General features: G+C 46.9%; 1 protein-coding gene across 1 annotated transcript in view; it reads left to right on the top strand.

Annotated features, from left to right (window-relative positions):
* CPS1 (carbamoyl-phosphate synthase 1) overlaps positions 1-19,242 on the top strand; it is a 175,390-nt gene that overhangs the window by 112,194 nt on the left and 43,954 nt on the right. Inside the window, exons 25-29 of the mRNA XM_075317540.1 lie at positions 431-612; positions 9,713-9,907; positions 10,032-10,099; positions 10,185-10,260; positions 12,446-12,523. Coding sequence (XP_075173655.1) covers positions 431-612; positions 9,713-9,907; positions 10,032-10,099; positions 10,185-10,260; positions 12,446-12,523 — 599 coding nt within the window. The remainder of the gene's footprint in view (positions 1-430; positions 613-9,712; positions 9,908-10,031; positions 10,100-10,184; positions 10,261-12,445; positions 12,524-19,242) is intronic.

Below are 19,242 nucleotides of genomic sequence, written 5' to 3'. Positions count from 1 at the left end.
GGTTTCAAAACAGAGTGTTCCACAGGATTCCTGTAGACGCCGATAAAGCTGAAAATGGAGGTCATCCAAGAGTCCAAGCGGGCCACATCATGTTAGTGGCCACTTATTTGCCCCATGATAGCAACATTACTGCCACTGGATTAACTGCTATACAAGGGCCTATCATGTAAATTGAAAGCAGTTCTGCTGAAGGTCAGAATCTTGTTTAGGATGTATGTACATTATAAGAACAAAGTTACGTCTAGATCTCTAGATTGATAACACCATTATGTTTACATTTATAGTACAACCTTATACACCAATACAGGGGACTATGTATCACCTAGCAGTCTAAAAACGAAAATTACAGAATATTTGAAAATGCTTGAACCTGTATTTTTTTTTAAATAGTTTGATCTCTCCATTAATACCCCTGTCCTCTATTGTTTAGGCAGCAGTGTTGAGTTTGATTGGTGTGCAGTTTCCAGCATTCGTACCCTACGCGACATTGGCAAGAAGACTGTGGTGGTGAACTGCAACCCTGAGACTGTCAGCACAGATTTTGATGAATGTGACAAACTTTACTTTGAGGAGCTGTCACAGGAAAGAATTTTGGATGTTTTCCAACTAGAAGTGAGTGATCCAACTTTTATTATGTTGAAAATATACCCTTAGATTTCTGGTAACTGTAATGTAATATCTAGGTTAGGGTAATCATAGCTATAGTTTGGGTTTAGAGTTCACATTGAAAAAAATATATAAAAATCTAATCTGAATAAGGCCACTTTCACATAATAGCAATGTGTGCTGCAGAAAATTATTCCTACCCTAATAATTAAAGGAAATCTGTCAGCAGGTTTATGCTATGTAATCTGAAGACTGCATGCTGTAGGGGTTAAGACACAGATTTCAACTGTGCATTTCTTATCACACTGTGTGCTGTTGTTTTTTTTTTTTACTTGCAATATTTGTTTTAGCTTCTGGAGATTATCATTACAGAGCTAAGTCAGCTAGTCCGGCACTCCCCTTTCTGTGATTAGCAGCCCATTGTTTATAGTCATTGTGCATAGAGAGCCAGATGTGGATGGGTTAGCTTTCTGAGCTCTGCAGCATTACTAAATCTAAAAATTCTGATTGTGTCAGAGCCTATGCACCCAATCAACTAAGTGATCCATCATTGAAATGAGGGTCTCTTTGCTTACATCATGCTGGTCTCAGATGAGGTAACAAAAACCTTCTAACAGATTCCCTTTAACGATTTCAAGATTTCCAATCTACCATACATTAATTGAGAATCTAATAAACATTTATGGACAATGCCAAAATATCTTATGCATTATCCAAACTTGTCTTCCATCTTGGAATTAGAAGACTCAATAACACCTATAGATATAATAACATATGCATACCAGACTTCTAGATGTGCTATGTAGTGATGAGCGAGCACTAAAGTGCTCAAGTGCTCATAACTCGAATAAAGCAGGTGCGATGTTCGGACGGGCTCGATTCAAGTAACAAGCATAATGGATGTCTATGGGGAACTCAAACAATTTTCTGGTAGAGCCTCCCAAGAGGGCTGGGGAGGAAAGAAAAACGCTGATGTGGGTGAAAACAGTGGTCATATTGAATGGTAACAGCATGGGGCTGATGCCTGGACCCATCTTTGACATCCAGGTTGCTGCAGGGAAGGAGAAAATTAAATATTTTTTTTAACCCCTTCACGACCAAGGACGGATCTTTCCGTCATGGCGTAATCGCGGCACCGGAGCCTCCGGTGACTGCGAAAAGTTAGGATAAACCACAGATTCGGGGAGGAGGGGACCTGTACCTGACCTCAGGAGGGGTGGTGACTCCTCCCCGGACCTACGGAGGCTGTGATTGGCTGACGAACGTCGCTCAACCAATCACAGCCACTGTAATGTTCCAGCCACTTAAAGTGACTGAAACATTGAAATCCAGCCCTGGCCAGTGCAGCTATAGCACTGGCCATTGGCTGGAACTGGGTGACCTCACTGGATCACCCTCCCCCAGCTTTAGTAGCTCTGATTGGAGAGATCGGCCTTGTGACCGATTTCTCCAATCACAGTGGACCTGTTGCCGGTGAACGCCCCCGTCATCGTCCCTGCAGCACGCCAGCACAGTGAGTGTACACAGTGCAATGGCAGGGTGACAAGCTCCGGTCCCATGCTGTTATGAGACCGGAGCATGGGACCCGGAAGTTGCCGCGCTGTCATTGCACTGTATGAAACCGGCCTCCCGATCCGCCGCTGCGATCTGCCACCCGCACCCCCACCCCTCGTATCTGCTGCCCGCACCCTCACCCCCACACCTCCCGATCCGCCGCCGCTGCTGCCCTCCGCCGCGATCTGCCACCCGCACCCCCACCCCTCGTATCTGCTGCCCGCACCCTCACCCCCACACCTCCCGATCCGCCGCCGCTGCTGCCCTCCGCCGCGATCTGCCACCCGCACCCCCACCCCTCGTATCTGCTGCCCGCACACTCACCCCCACACCTCCCGATCCGCCGCCGCTGCTGCCCTCCGCCGCGATCTGCCACCCGCACCCCCACCCCCCGTATCTGCTGGCCGCACCCTCACCCCCACACCTCCCGATCCGCCGCCGCTGCTGCCCTCCGCCGCGATCTGCCACCCGCACCCCCACCCCTCGTATCTGCTGCCCGCACACTCACCCCCACACCTCCCATCCACTGCTGCCCTCCGCCGCGATCTGCCACCCGCACCCCCACCCCTCGTATCTGCTGGCCGCACCCTCACCCCCACACCTCCCGAACCGCCGCCGCTGCTGCCCTCCGCCGCGATCTGCCACCCGCACCCCCACCCCTCGTATCTGCTGCCCGCACACTCACCCCCACACCTTCCGATCCGCCGCCGCCCTCCATCTGCCACAGTGCCACCGGTCCCCCTGATCTGCTGCCCGGCCCCTTTCCCTCGTGATCGGCTGCTCGTCCCCTCACCGCCGTGATGTGCGCTCCCTCCCATGTCACCGCCGTGATCTGTGCTCCCTCCCCTGTCACCGTCGTGATCTGTGCTCCCTCCCCTGTCACCGCCGTGATCTGTGCTCCCTTCCCTGTCACCGCCGTGATGTGCGCTCCCTCCCCTGTCACCGCCGTGATGTGCGCTCCCTCCCCTGTCACCGCCGTGATCTGCGCTCCCTCCCCTGTCACCGCCGTGATCTGCGCTCCCTCCCCTGTCACCGCCGTGATGTGCGCTCCCTCCCCTGTCACCGCCGTGATGTGCGCTCCCTCCCCTGTCACCGCCGTGATCTGCGCTCCCTCCCCTGTCACCGCCGTGATCTGCGCTCCCTCCCCTGTCACCGCCGTGATCTGTGCTCCCTCCCCTGTCACCGCCGTGATCTGTGCTCCCTCCCCTGTCACCGCCGTGATCTGTGCTCCCTCCCCTGTCACCGCCGTGATGTGCGCTCCCTCCCCTGTCACCCCCGTGATGTGCGCTCCCTCCCCTGTCACCCCGTGATGTGCGCTCCCTCCCCTGTCACCCCGTGATCTGTGCTCCCTCCCCTGTCACCCCGTGATCTGTGCTCCCTCACCTGTCACCCCGTGATCTGTGCTCCCTCACCTGTCACCCCGTGATCTGTGCTCCCTCCCCTGTCACCCCGTGATCTGTGCTCCCTCCCCTGTCACCCCGTGATCTGTGCTCCCTCACCTGTCACCCCGTGATCTGTGCTCCATCACCTGTCACCCCGTGATCTGTGCTCCCTCACCTGTCACCCCCGTGATCTGTGCTCCCTCACCTGTCACCCCGTGATCTGTGCTCCCTCACCTGTCACCCCGTGATCTGTGCTCCCTCACCTGTCACCCCGTGATCTGTGCTCCCTCACCTGTCACCCCGTGATCTGTGCTCCCTCACCTGTCACCCCGTAATCTGTGCTCCCTCACCTGTCACCCCCGTGATCTGCTGTCCGCTCTCCCTCACCTCTCACCCCCGTGATCTGTGCTCTGCTCACCTGTCTCCTCCGTGATCTGCGCTGCGCTCCCTCACCCACCTCTCACCCTCCCCGATCTGCTGCCTCCTTCATCTCCTGTGATCCAGCTGCCTAGATCCATCCTGTAGGGTAACTATCCCCAATCTCACCTCCCACTCCTGTTCCCACCCATCCCCCCATCTCCTTCTCCCCCCATCCTCTGCCGCTCCTGCATCCACTGCGCCCTCTCCCATCCGCCCCCACCCTATCCCAGCCGCCGTCTCACAATCACAGATGCTCCCTTTATATGCCGCTGCCCCCCATCTGCTGCCGCCCCCCCCCCATCTGCCGCTGTTTTTTTTTTCTATGCCATGGGGGTCTAGTTTCCAAAATGGGGTCACATGTGGGGGAGCTCCACTGTTTCGGCACCTCAGGGGGTCTCCAAACAGCATGGAATGCGCTAATTATCCCAGACAATTTTGCGTTTGAAACGTCAAATGACGCTCCTTGCCTTCCAAGCCCTGCTGTGCGCCCAAACATTTGAGTTCTACCACATATGAGGTATCTGCGTACTCAGGAGAAATTGCACAATACATTTTATGGTGCAATTTTTCCTGATACCCTTGTGAAAAAAAAGCTACCTGGTTGAAGTAACAATTTTGTGGTACAAAATTTTTTTTTTATTTTCACGGCTCAACTCTATTAACTTTTGTGCTCAAGTGCTCAATAAACATCTAGATAAATTCCATGAGGGGTCTAGTTTCCAAAATGGGGTCACATGTGGGGGAGCTCCACTGTTTCGGCAGCTCAGGGGCTCTCCAAACGCAACATGGTGCGGCTAATGATTCCAGCTAATTTTCTGTTCAAAAAAGTCAAATGGCGCTCCTTCCCTTCCGAGTCCTGCCATGCGCCCAAACAGTGCTTTTTCGCCACATATGAGGTATCTGCGTGTTCAGTAGAAATTGCCCAACAAATTTTGCGGGTTCATTTAATCCTGCTACCCTTGTGAATATGCAATATTTGAGGCTAAATTAACATTTTTGTTGCAAAAAGTAAAATGTTCATTTTTTCCTTCCACATTGCTTTAGTTACTGTGAAGCACCTGAAGGGTTAATAACCTTCTTGAATGTGGTTTTGAGTAGCCTGAGGGGTGCTGTTTTTGGAATGGTGTCACTTTTGGGTGTTCTGTGTCATGTAGACCTTTCAAAATCGCTTCAAATGTGATGCGGTCCCTAAAGCCTGGTTTACACGCTTCAATAGATCTTTCAATCTGTCGTCGGGGTCAAGTTGTAAGTGACGCACATCCGGCATCGTTCGTGACGTATTTGCGTGTGAAACCTACGTGCAATCAAGATTGAACGAAAATACGGTGATCACATACACGTCGTTTATTCCTCATACATTGGACGTTTTGTTGTATGAACCTAGTCAATTGTAACGTGTGACATCCCTCATACGATTTTGATATCTGATGCTATGTGCGCAGGTGTGCGCTCTGCACCGCAGCTTAAAAAAGGTCTGCTTCAGAGCGCAGCTGAAAAGCTGCGTTCTGAAGCGCCTCACAATGTCTGTCAATCACTAATCTCTGTCAGTCCGTCACTATCTCTGTCCCTCTCTCTCTGTCCATGTCAGTCTATCCCCCTCTCTCATATACTCACCGTTCCCCGATCCCCGGCGCTGCACGGCATTCACACTGGTCCGGCGGCTTTTACTGTTTTGAAAAAGCCGGCCGCCCATTAAACAATCTCGTATTCCCTGCTTTCCCCGCCCACCGGCGCCTATGATTGGTTACAGTGAGACACGCCCCCACGCTGAGTGACAGGTGTCACACTGCACCCAATCACAGCAGCCGGTGGGCGTGTCTATACTGTGCAGTGAAATAAATAATTAAATAATTAAAAAAAACGGCGTGCGGTCCCCCCCAATTTTAATACCAGCCAGATAAAGCCATACGGCTGAAGGCTGGTATTCTCAGGATGGGGAGCTCCACGTTATGGGGAGCCCCCCAGCCTAACAATATCAGCCAACAGCCGCCCAGAATTGCCGCATACATTAGATGCGACAGTTCTGGGACTGTACCCGGCTCTTCCCGATTTGCCCTGGTGCGTTGGCAAATCGGGGTAATAAGGAGCTATTGGCAGCCCATAGCTGCCAATAAGTCCTAGATTAATCATGTCAGGCGTCTATGAGACACCCTCCATGATTAATCTGTAAGTTACAGTAAATAAACACACACACCCGAAAAATCCTTTATTAGAAATAAAAAACACACACATATACCCTGGTTCACCACTTTAATCAGCCCCAAAAAGCCCTCCATGTCCGGCGTACTCCAAGATGGTCCAGCGTCGCATCCAGCGCTGCTGCATGGAGGTGACCGGAGCTGCAGCAGACACAGCCGCTCCGGTCACCTCCACGCAGCTAATGAAGACAGCCGCGCGATCAGCTGAACTGTCACTGAGGTTACCCGCTGTCACTGGATCCAGCGGTGGATGCAGCGGTGGCCGCGGGTAACCTCAGTGACTGCTCAGCTGATCGCGCTACTCACCTCAGTTGCTGCATGGAGGTGAGAGGAGCAGCGGTGAGTAGCGCGATCAGCTGAGCTGTCACTGAGGTTACCCGCGGCCACCACTGCATCCACCGCTGGATCCAGTGACAGCGGGTAACCTCACTGACAGCTCAGCTGATCGCACGGCTGTCTTCATTTGCTGTATGGAGGTGACCGGAGCGGCTGTGTCTGCTGCAGCTCCGGTCACCTCCATGCAGCAGCGCTGGATGCGACGCTGGACCATCCTGGAGTACGCCGGACATGGAGGGCTTTTTGGGGCTGATTAAAGTGGTGAACCAGGGAATGTGTTTGTGTTTTTTATTTCTAATAAATGATTTTTCGGGTGTGTGTGTTTATTTACTGTAACTGACAGATTAATCATGGAGGGTGTCTCATAGACGCCTGACATGATTAATCTAGGACTTATTGGCAGCTATGGGCTGCCAATAACTCCTTATTACCCCAATTTGCCAACGCACCAGGGCAAATCGGGAAGAGCCGGGTACAGTCCCAGAACTGTCGCATCTAATGTATGCGGCAATTCTGGGCGGCTGTTGGCTGATATTGTTAGGCTGGGGGGCTCCCCATAACGTGGAGCTCCCCATCCTGAGAATACCAGCCTTCAGCCGTATAGCTTTATCTGGCTGGTTTTAAACTTGGGGGGGACCGCACGCCGTTTTTTTAAATTATTTAATTATTTATTTCACTACACAGTATAGACACACCCACCGGCTGCTGTGATTGGGTGCAGTGTGACACCTGTCACTCAGCGTGGGGGCGTGTCTCACTGTAACCAATCATAGGCGCCGGTGGGCGGGGAAAGCAGGGAATATGAGATTGTTTAATGGGCGGCCGGCTTTTTCAAAATAGTAAAAGCCGCCGGAGCAGTGTGAATGCCGTGCAGAGCCGGGGATCGGGGATCGGTGAGTATATGAGAGAGGGCTGCTCAATTCAGTTACTCAGGAGATTAGTGGTCACCGGTGAGTCCTTCACAGGTGACCGCTAATCAGGACGCGACACAGACAGAGCCGCAGCATGACAATGAAGTCGGGTGAGGTTCACCCGAGTTCATTCCGACAGTGCGGCTCTGTCTGTGTCTGCTGTCAACTACCATTCACCGCTGCTACATGGCTGTCTGTGTCTGCTGTCAGCGGCCATGTAGCAGAGCTGAATGGCAGATGACATAGTAAAAACGCATCTCTACATTACACACGCTTGGCAAGTCAGTAAATAAAAAAAAAAAAAGGTGCCCAATGCATACGTCACAGAACACGTGATCTAAAGGATCGCACACAAAATTGATCAATTTAACATAGACTACTAACGCTCGTGTGACAGCAAATGAACGACCTACGTGCAATCTCATAAGATCGCATATGCGACCTGGGCGTGTCACATCGCATACGAGATCGCATACCTAATTGTAAGATGTAAAGCTGGCTTTAAAAAAGTGGCTTTGTAAATTTTGTTGTAAAAATGAGAAATTGCTCATAAACTTTGAACCCCTATAACTTCCTTAATTTTTTTTTTTTTCCCAAAATTGTTCTGATGTAAAGTAGACATGTGGGAAATGTTATTTATTAATTATTTTGTGTCATATGTCTCGTTGGTTTTAGAGCATAAAAATTCAAAGTTTGAAAATTACAAAATTTTCAAAATTTTCGCGAAATTTCCGTTTTTTTCACAAAGAAATGCAAAAAATATCGGCCTAAATTTACCAATAACATGAAGCCCAATATGTCACGAAAAAACAATCTCAGAATCACCGGGATCCGCTGAAGCGTTCCAGAGTTATAACCTCATAAAGTGACACTGGTCAGAATTGCAAAAAATGGCCTGGTCTTTAGGGTCAAAATAGGCTTAGGGCTGAAGGGGTTAAAAAGTGTGGGGTTCTCTCCCCATTTTTGATAACTAGCCAAGGTAAAGCAGACTTGTCTGCTTTACATTGGCTGGTTACCAAAAATAGAGGGGACCCCACGCTATTTTTTAAAATTATTTATTGTTAAATATGTAATTAAAAAAACAACATGGGGCCCCCCATTTTTGATAACCAGCCAAAGTAAAGCAGACAGCTGTGGGCTTGTATTACCAGCCTGGGAATGCCCATGGTTATTTGTCCATTCCCAGCTTAATAATAATAGCAGCCTGCAACCGCCCCAGAATTGGCACATCCATTAGATGCACCAATTCTGGAGCTTCGCACTGGATTTTCCCAATTGCTCTTGTGCAGTGGCAATTGGGGTAATAGGTTAATGAGGGTGATATCAGCTGTGTAATGTCAGCTGGCAACAAGCCCAGGGGTTAGTAATGGAGAGATGTCTATCAAACATCCCCATTACTAACCTAGTAAGTATAAAGTAAAAAAATACACACACGAAAAAAATAGATTACTTGAATAAAAACTCCTCCACACTTTCCCTCATTCACCAAGTTATTAAAAAAATGGAAATACAGAACTAGGTTCAAGCTCATATGTCAGTACATTATTAAAGGGGTTGTCCAATACTGAACAACTTTTTTAACCACTGAACGACATGTAATATACATTTTCATTATAGATCTCTGAGAACTGAATGGAGTGGTCTGAGGAACTGAGATTGCTTTCTATGCAGCAGATGCAGACTGTGTTACATAGATCAAATCCATCTCTAACAGTGATGGCCAGAGTGATCTCCGATTGCTGCTGTTAATGATTTAGATGCCACCAGGTGTCAATCACTGACAGTGGCATGTAAATGGAGTGATCACCGTTTCACTCACATGATTGCAGAAAGCTGATGGGTTACTTTGGCAGTCAGGGTCTGCTGAAGCCCCATTTTGCTGTCACCTTAGTCCTACGGTTAGGCTCAGCCAAAGACTGAGAAGCACAATTACACTACACTATATAATGCAGTAAAACAGAACTACGTATGTTCAAGTTCCCTAAATTTAAAATGAATGAACACAAGTTAAATCTAACTCAAATCAATATTTGGTGAGACCACCAAAACAGCATCAAACCATTAATTCTTCAAGGTATACTTGCTCACAGTTTTTGAAGGAACGCAGTTGGGAGATTATTTGTTAATTGATAAAACACTTCTATTTTTGTAGCAGTTTTTCCAAACCTGCCTAGAACTTTTGCACAGTACTATATATATATATATATATATATATATATATACATACAGTATATATACATATATATACATACAGTATATATACATTTATGAGTTAATATGACATGGTTATTTTATTTATCCTTAGCAATGTGACGGTTGCATCATCTCAGTAGGGGGGCAGATCCCCAATAATTTGGCAGTACCTCTACACAAGAATGGAGTGAAGATCATGGGTACCAGCCCACTGCAGATCGATCGGGCTGAAGACCGGTCCATGTTCTCTGCTATCCTGGATGAGCTTCAGATTGCCCAAGCACCATGGAAAGCAGTTAACTCTCTGGTAAACACCATATTTCTAATATAATGTACAGAGCATCTGCTTATTAAGTTTCATAAGAGCTAACACTTTATTAAATTATAAATAATGTAGGATTAATTGCACTTTTTTTTTTTTGCCATAATAGGATGACGCTCTGCAGTTTACAAAGACTGTTGGCTACCCATGCTTACTACGTCCTTCCTATGTGCTCAGGTAAGCTCGAAAACCAGAAATACAATGTCGCCTTTGCTCTATAGTAAAACTCTTTCTTTAATATATATTTCTCTTGTCCTTCTAGTGGGTCAGCAATGAATGTTGTATATGGAGATGAAGAACTGAAGAACTTCCTAGCTGAAGCCACTCGCGTGTCACAGGTAAGAGTCCCCTGTTATAGTCAGTTTCTAATCTCTCCTTAGGCTGTTAATTGCCTATTTTACATGTTAAATCAGTTGTCCTATCTGGGATAATTGTGGCATATTGACCGTATATGTAGTAAATGTAGGATTAAATGATAGATGTTCAACCTCTCGAAGCCACAGACATTGGACTCTCCACTTAGTATTGGAGCCTTGAAAATTGCCAAGCATACTTGGAAGTCAGAAATAAAATCAAAGTATATTTAAAGTAAAAATAAAATAAAAATAAAAATTATATACACTGTTCCATGAATATGTATTCATACCCTGTGAGCTTTTCCACATTTTTTCACGTTACACCCACAAACTTAAGTGTATTTTTTTTAGTTTTAGTTTTTTTGTAACACAAATGCTAACATAATGTGATTCTGCAGTGCTCTATCAATAATAAAAGCCTTATAAAATATAACTTTTATTCCTATGATTAAAAACAGCACGCATATTTAGTGGAGGATACAAATTATTGTTATATACGTATGGTATATATAAAGTGTAAGGTGCATGGTAGGGAACGGATATAGGTACTACTTCTGACCCTTTTCTATCCCTTATCTGTCTCTCCCTACCTGCTACAGGGGTTGGCACCCTATTAACGATACATGAAATGGTCCACTTTTGTCCTGCTATTATCAATTGAGATGGGTGGTGAATAGGTGATAATGGGGATATGAATTTAGCCCAAAATGTTCTACTTTGGTCTCACCTGACAAGAGCACCTTCTTCTACATTATAGCTGTGTCCTCTTCATGTCTATTTGCAAAGAGAAAACAGGACTTCTTATGGCTTGCTTTCAATAATAGCTTTCTTCTTGCCACTCTTCCATGAACAAGACTAATAGTTGTCCTGTGGACAGATTCTCCCACCTGAACTGTGGTTCTCTGCAGCTCCTCCAGAGTGATCATGGTATTCTTGGTTGCTTCTCTAATTAGTACTTCTTCCTGCTTGGGATGTCAGGTGGATGGCCATGTCTTGGTAGGTTTACAGTTGTGCCATATTCCTATCTTTGAATGATGGTTTGAACAGTGCTTCATGAGATTTTCAGAGCTTGGGCTATATTTTTATAACCTAACCCTGCTTTACTCTTCTCCACAACTTTATCCCTGACCTGTCTGGTGTGTTTCTTGGTTTTCATTTTGCAGTTTGAGCTCTAATGTTCTCAACCAAACCTCTAAGATCTTCACAGGACTGCTCTAGTCGTACGGAGAATAAATTGCATACAAGTAGGCTTAATTTACTAACTAGGTGACATCTGGAGGCAATTCAGCACTCAAGATTTTATTTAGGTGTATCAGACTACATGGGGGCTGAATACAAATGCACATTAGAATTTTACGATTAATATTTTTAAAATATTTAAAAAATGATGTATCATTTCCTTTACACATTACACAAACTTGCTACTTTGTGTTGGTATATCACATAAAATGCCAATAACATACAGATAATTTTGTGTATGTAACATTAGTAAGTTCAGGGGTATGAATACCTTCTCTCTCTCTCTCTCTCTCTCTCTCTCTCTCTCTATATATATATATATATATATATATATATAATTTATTTATTTATTTGTATGAATGTTTCATTCAACTTATAGATAGAAATGCTGCTATAAAGTTCCTATTGATACACCCACGTGTGAAAGGTTTGCGCTGATATCTATGACTTAAACTGTTATATATAATTCATAGTTAACTGGCAGTAAAGTGTTCGCATCTTGGCAGCTCTTAGAGTAATGTACCTTATCTTCGTATTACACTTTTTTGGTATAAATAAGGGGTTTTATGTATTTAAAGAACATCCTGTGAAGTTTTAACTCAGAACATGAAAGTGTCTTTAAACACTCTCAGGGTGGTTAGTAGGAAGAACAGTATTTATGTGGAAGCAGGTTTGATCTGAGAAAGACTTATAGTGACTGATGCAAGCTCTCCGCTACTGGAGATTGACAAGATCAACTATCAGAAGATCTGAGAAAGGAGATGGCAGCTTTCCCAGGGAACATCTGGGTGCTCTATTTTACAGCCACATGAGCCATTAAACAGTGTTTTAGGAAGAGTGTTAAGTTCTCTTATATCACAGATCCAAGCTGAATATATTTTGTGCTTCAAGCTGAGGACTAAATTTTGTTGGCATATTATCTTTACAGGCACATCCAGTGGTGATCACCAAGTTCATTGAAGGAGCACGAGAAGTGGAGATGGATGCTGTCGCAAAAGAAGGCCGTGTAAGTAGTTTTGCTAAACTTTTTGTAGTTTTAGCTTTTTCTGCCACTGAGCAATATAACAATTAGGAATTATACATACAAATATCCTCTTCACGGAATAAATTAGGGACTCTAGTGCCACCTATTGGAAGAATGAGTCATGAAAGTTAATATTGACCCTCTGAAGAGCCTTAGGATGATGTATCGCCTGCCTGGAACCACAGTCTCAGAATGGCTGTCACGGACAGGCTAAAGGCAAGCCGCTCACTAAGCAGGATCCCGAGAACTCCAAAACCCTTTAATACCTATACAGGGATTATAATTAGAATTACTACAAGGCCCCCAGAGATCGCTACCTGTGGAAGGCTTAGTCCGGAGGAGAGTATTCGTCAGGCAGGGTCCAAACCAGGAGATATGGAAAAGGCACAAAAACGGCAGACAAGAGCGTAGTCAGGAAATCCGGCTGAGGTCAAAACCAGAGATGGCAGCAAGGTACAAATCCGTCGGGCAGAAGAGTTGTCAGAGAGCAGGCAGGAGTCAAAACACAGAGATCAATATTCGGAACAGAGCGAGAACCAGAAACAAGCAGGAATAGAAAAGTATATCTGGCGGCGACCAGCAGACAGGAGGGGGAATTAGAACTGTGAGGTGTCTATATATGGGATGTAGCTGAAAGGTGGAAACTTCATCTGAAAGACACACGCCACCCCAGTCAGCCAGTGGTACTGCAGGTCCCAGGGAAACCCAGCCTAGTAGATGGGCGGAGCCTGCACTCACCAGAGCCACTGGCACCGATTCCTCCCCTATCACCAGCACTGTCCGCAGCAGGAATACGGCGGCACCTGGTGGCCGAAGCAGAAGTGTATAAGAGCAGGGATTTAGTATCCCAAGTCATCTGTCACGTCCCCACCGGACTCCGGTGGGGACGTGACAGATGACTTGGGATCCTAAATCCCTGCTCTTATACACTAAGATGAGGCTATTTCCATATTTCCTTTTCCAGGGGAACATTTCATGGACGAGAAGTCTACCGATGCCAACTTGGCACTCTACACAAGGAGAAACTATACCAAATAGGGATTATGACTATTACTAATTCATTAACCAATTTGGGCGATATCCTGATATTGGGCTGCTGTACTGTAATGAAGGTTCCTTAAGCTTAAGGTCAAGATGAGCTGAACGGATTTCTATTTCCCTTAAGTGTTTCAAAGCTGGACTAGATTCTTTTTTCAATGAAAAAAACCCCCCAAACAATTACATACTTCACTTTTTTTCATTAGAAGAAAACACTTGTACAGAAACGCGTTGTGAAATAAAAATCGTTGAACACATATTGACTATAACGATTCTTTACTACAGCATCGCTGCCTGATATCAGAATACTGCCCAAATTGGTCAATAATCCTGAAAGAGTTCATACCCCAGCCACGAGGTAGCAGAAGCTGATATTTTCAGCCATTCATAGGCGTTGTGCCTGCACACAATTTTACTTTCCTTATACCCAAAAATGTATGACTCAGTGGTCTTACGTGTTTTGTTCCTCTAAGTTCTTCTACTGTTACTTCCTTGGCATAGTTGCCATAAGGACATACAATAGTTGCACCTTCCTGTCCCCAGTTATAGTAGTGACCGCAGCTCTGGGGTCTAACTATCAATCTACTGCAAAGATTTGTTTGATGTAAAAACTATCAGTTGTGACATGGAAATCACCAGCAGAAAGGGAACTTTGTATCCGAATCAAGGATCAGAGAACTCTTTCAAATTCAGGGCCAAATTATAGCATACACTCTTGGGCCCCCAGCACCTTAAAGTGAACCTGTCAGATGAAATTTGCACCCAGATTCATAAGCAATTCTGGGTGCATATTGCTAATCTCTGCCAACCGTCCCAGTATCTAGAAGCATAGATCTTTAGAAAAAGTATTTCTAAAGATCTTTCATCATATGTTATTGAGGTCAGCGACTAGTCACAAACGCGTTAATTCCCTTGGCTACTTGGCCCCCTTAGCATGTAAGCACGCCCTGGTGGGCATGGCAACATGCTAATGAATGCGCAGCATCAGAGGTATAGTTGATCTCACCGCTCTCTGCTGACACTGCGCCGGGCGCTGGATTTCGGCTGAGTGCGCATGATCAGAAGTCCCGGACTTCAGGTCATGTGTACTATGAAGCCGGGTGTTTGCGTCCCAGCTTCAAACTGGTGTAATGTGCATGACCGGAAGTCCGGGGACATTTTGATCATGCGCACAGAGCCGAAAACTAGCGGTGGCAACAGAGATGAGAACGATAATGCCTCTGACACTGCGCATTCATTAGTATGTTGGCATGCCCCGTGGGCGTGTTAAGATGCTAGGGGGGGGCTGACTAGCCAAGTGTCAATAGCATATTATAAAGAATCTTTAGAAATACTTTTTCTAAAGATCCCTTTTATCTATGCTACTAGATACATGGACAGTTAGGCAGGGATTAGAAATATGCACCCAGAACTGCTCGTGGTGACCGAGCGTAGTTCTTGGTGTATATTGCACCTGACAGGGTCACTTTAAAGGTAACCTGTCACATGTAAAAATGCTATTAACCTGCAGCTATGGGGTTAATCTGCATGTTAATAAAATTCTGAACTTGTCGGGCTCCTGCCCATTTAACCTCACAGCTGGGAGGAAAAGAACTTTATTCCTCTCGGCAGCGTCCGATTTTCAGTCACGAGAAGACGCCTGGTTCAGTCACTGTTCTGTGTATTGAGAGCGGCAGCTGTAACCATGCCTCTGCCACTGACTGACAGCTGGTTCTAATGCTGAGCAGCTGTCAGTCAGTTCTGGGGAGAGTGGTTATAGTTAACAATCTCGATGCACAGAGCACTGACTGAACCTGGCGCCTACCCCATGACTGACATCTGAATGCTGCAGGGAGGAACAAAGTTCTTTTCCTCCCAGCAGCTGGGTTCAATGTGCATACGCCAAGCAGGCTTCAAACGCTCGTGTCCTGCAGATTAACCCCTTATCTGCAGGTTAATAGCATTATGAATGGTAACAGATTTCCTTTAACTACCAGTAAGCTTCTATCATCCATCATGAGGGCCCTTTATTAATCCTATCCAGCAGGGACAAGGGAGAGAGGTGGGTAGCTTTCAGTTCTGAAGTCCAAAGGAATCACTGACATAACAGTATACTAACTTCCTATATTCTTCTGTGGAGAGGACCATATCCATGTGCAGCCACTGCTTCTATACGTAAGGTGTCTGCTATATCTCATGAGACAAGATTTGGATCCCAGAAGCAGGATGAGGGCTCTACCAACGTTTAACCAACAGATTATAGCCTGCTTTACACGTTACAATTACACATGCGATCTCGTATGCGATCGCACACTCCCCCATCATATGTGCAGCACGTTCAATTTGTTGCCCATGTCGCACAAACGATTAAATCCCGTCACACGTACTCACCTTCCATACGACCTTGCTGTGGGCGGTGAACAACCACTTCCTGTAGTGGGAGGGACGTTCGGTGTCACAGCGACATCACACGGCAGCCGGCCAACAGAAGTGGAGGGGCGGAGATGAGTGGGACGTAAACATCCCGCCCACCTCCTTCCTTCTGCATTGCAGGCGGGACGCAGGTAAGATGTGTTCATCGTTCCCGGGGTGTCACACAATGCGATGTGTGCTGCCTTGGGAACATTGAACAACCGGACGTTCAATTTTTAGTAATTGAACAATGTGTATGCGATCAACAGTTTTTCGTTCAATCGCACGTAGGTTTCACACACTACAATATCACTAACGATGTCGGATGTGCATCACTTACGACGTGACCCCGCCGACACATAGTTAGATATATTGTAGAGTGTAAAGCCCGCTTAAGACAATATTAATTTCACATCAAACCAATCCTCGCGCTGAATAGATCCCTATATAGTGGATCTGTCAGTTCCCATGACATGTCTATTTTAATAATTAATAGTTCTGTACTATCCTTTCTTAGAATTTTGCTTTATGTTGATCCTCTGTAATTTTTCCTAGAGATGCATGAATAAATCGATAACTGGAATTTACTCATTGGGTAAGGGTCCTCTGACACTGCGTTGTTACCTACATTCACTGGTCCTGTCAGGGCCTCCATCTGAACCCCCTGCAAAATGGGTTTCAGATGCAGGCACTAACAGACCATTGACTATAATGGAGTAGACGGCGTCAGCGTGTGCGGTATCTTGCACCATTTTTGTATATGAATGTAAGACCTTGCTCAACTATAAAAAGAGGGTGCCAAGAAGCAAAATAACAATGATAGAAGAATAGACTAGCTTCGGCACACCAATAAAGAGAAGAGAAAAATTATTTGATCAGCAACTCTAGTTATGTATTGATAAAGTATATGAAAAAAGGAAAAATGTCCAACGTATCGACCCTTCAGGGGTCTTTCTCAAGGAGAATTGATGTATAGAGGTACGTGTACAAATGTATTCTCCACAGGAGGTATATGTTAAGCCTTGAATTATATACCTTATGAATAGATAGAGAGAGGTTTAATGTGTGATTGGACAAAGTCCGAAGTATCTTAATGCCCCAAGAACCATCCAATACAAGGTAGTGGAGTGTAAGCCATTAGCAAATGGATAAGTGAAGGTGGTCACTCGGTCATATGGTGTAATTGTTTCATGAACAGAGGTGGCTGCAAAGAGGTACGTTGTTACGGGGGGACCGGCAGATTAGGACCAGGGGTATATATCCCAATCGCCAGTCGGGGCCCACCGTGCTCCAGATGGTAATGGAGCTGCTGGCACCCTGTGGGTTAGGCGGAGACTATAGAGCTGGATGGCTCTGAGATAACTCAAGGAACCGGTCACGTGTGTAGGGACACGCCAGACCAGACGACAACCCAGTTAGCGTTTCGGTAGAGCGGACGCTACTCCGACCACGTGTGTAACAACACGTCAGGCCGGATGGTAACCAGTTAGCGTTGACCGAGAAGACCGCTGCGACAGCGCCCTGTCGGCCACGTGTGTAAGACACGTCAGGCCGAGCGGTCCTCCGATTAGCGTTTCTGGCCACCACTCGACTGGCCACATGTGTAAAGGACACGTCAGACCAGGTAGTCACACCAGTAGCATTTGACTGGGAAGCCGAGGAGGATAATAGGGTTCACACACCCAATCCAGGAACACCCTGTTAACTTCACAGGGGTTCTGGGGTGCGCTGTCCGTGTGCGTAGAGGGCACAACCGGACAGGTGGCGCAGCAGGTACACTGTCCGTGTGCGTAGAGGGCACTCTCGGACAGGTGACGCAACAGGTATTCTGTCCGTGTGCGTAGGAGGCACAACTGAACAGGTGACGCAGCAGCTGCAGCCCAGTTAACGCCACTGGACTGCTCTAGCGCAACAGGAACGGTAGCAAGGAAGCACGGCGCCTGACCCTCATGTGCTGAGCCACGAATCTTGGCGTGACAGGCACCGTTCGCCTAGCCCTACCTACCGCTTCCAACAAGGCTTATGCCACCAAGAACTCTAAATGAAGACTGCGCACCTCCATGTTGTCTCCAGCCCCTTTTATAACCTGGGTCCGCCCCAAACCCAGGGTGGAACCACCAAGGTCCAATAGCAGAGTGCCATGTCATCAGTGATGTCACATGCGACCTATCCGGAACCGCCACATCATTGATGACCTCATGGCAGCCACACCCCAAACACTTCACCAGTCATCGTCTGATGACCAATGGTGAGGTGCCAGACCATAGGGGCGGGCCTCTGCGAGCCAGTCCGGAGTTGCCACGTCATCAGGACACCTGACACCCTCTGCCCTATCAGGGCCTGCCACCTCACGGACATGCTCAGTGAGGTCCTTACCGGACCTAGCCTCTGATGCACTAAGTGCCTGAGCATGCTCAGTAGCCTGAGCAACAGGCTCAGAAAGCAGACTATCAGTTTGAGCATGCTTAGTAGGCACATCCCAGAACTTAGACACAGCACGAAGTCCAAGTACCTGTGCAAAGAGGCTGTTAGGGTTAATTGTGGGAGCATGCTCAGTAGCCTGAACTGAGGACTTAGTCTCAGACATAACACAATCAGGCTGAGCATGCTCACTAGGCAAAACACCGGGCTTAGACTCTGGCTGGGGTAAATCAGCGCACGCATGCGCACTAGCCGCCTCTCCACACTTAGACGTGGTGGAAGGAGCAGCCAACTGGACGACCCGAGGCACGGCCAAGAATGGCAGCCGGGGCCTGGTCGACACAGGAACCGCAGCAGGCTGCTTGCGGCTATGGCGGCGCCGGTTCGTAACATACGTGGCCCATAGGTGGTATATAAGTAACTAGAAGGATCCCATAATATGGGTGGATTATGTCTGTGGTGAGCCTGTGATAGTTGGAGAAGAAAAACCATCTACAGCCGGACACTCAGACGTAATATAGTAGACTGCACCTGAGTGTCCGCCTCCAGGAAGCGTATATACCCGAAAATGGTACAACACAGAGCACACTGTGACTAAATCTCCACCATTATAGTCAATGGCCCCATCGGCGGGGGGGGAGGGAGTACGGATTGAAGCTCCAATGGGACAGTGAACGTAGGTAATAGCGCAGTGTAAAAGTGGCCTAACACTGACAGTGTCCGGCTGTGCAGATACGGCCCCCATCAGCCAAGGAAAATGGTAACGCCCAGTTGTCAATCTATTAAAAAATATTAATTCTCTCTAAAAAATGAGAGAGGAATGCAAGTAATTATTAGGCAGGAAGGTCAGG

This window comes from Anomaloglossus baeobatrachus, chromosome 7, assembly GCF_048569485.1.
Source record: "Anomaloglossus baeobatrachus isolate aAnoBae1 chromosome 7, aAnoBae1.hap1, whole genome shotgun sequence".
NCBI classification, from domain to species: Eukaryota; Metazoa; Chordata; class Amphibia; order Anura; family Aromobatidae; genus Anomaloglossus; species Anomaloglossus baeobatrachus.
The sequence above is the reverse complement of the archived record's forward strand: the minus strand, read 5'-3'. Positions and strand labels throughout refer to the sequence as shown.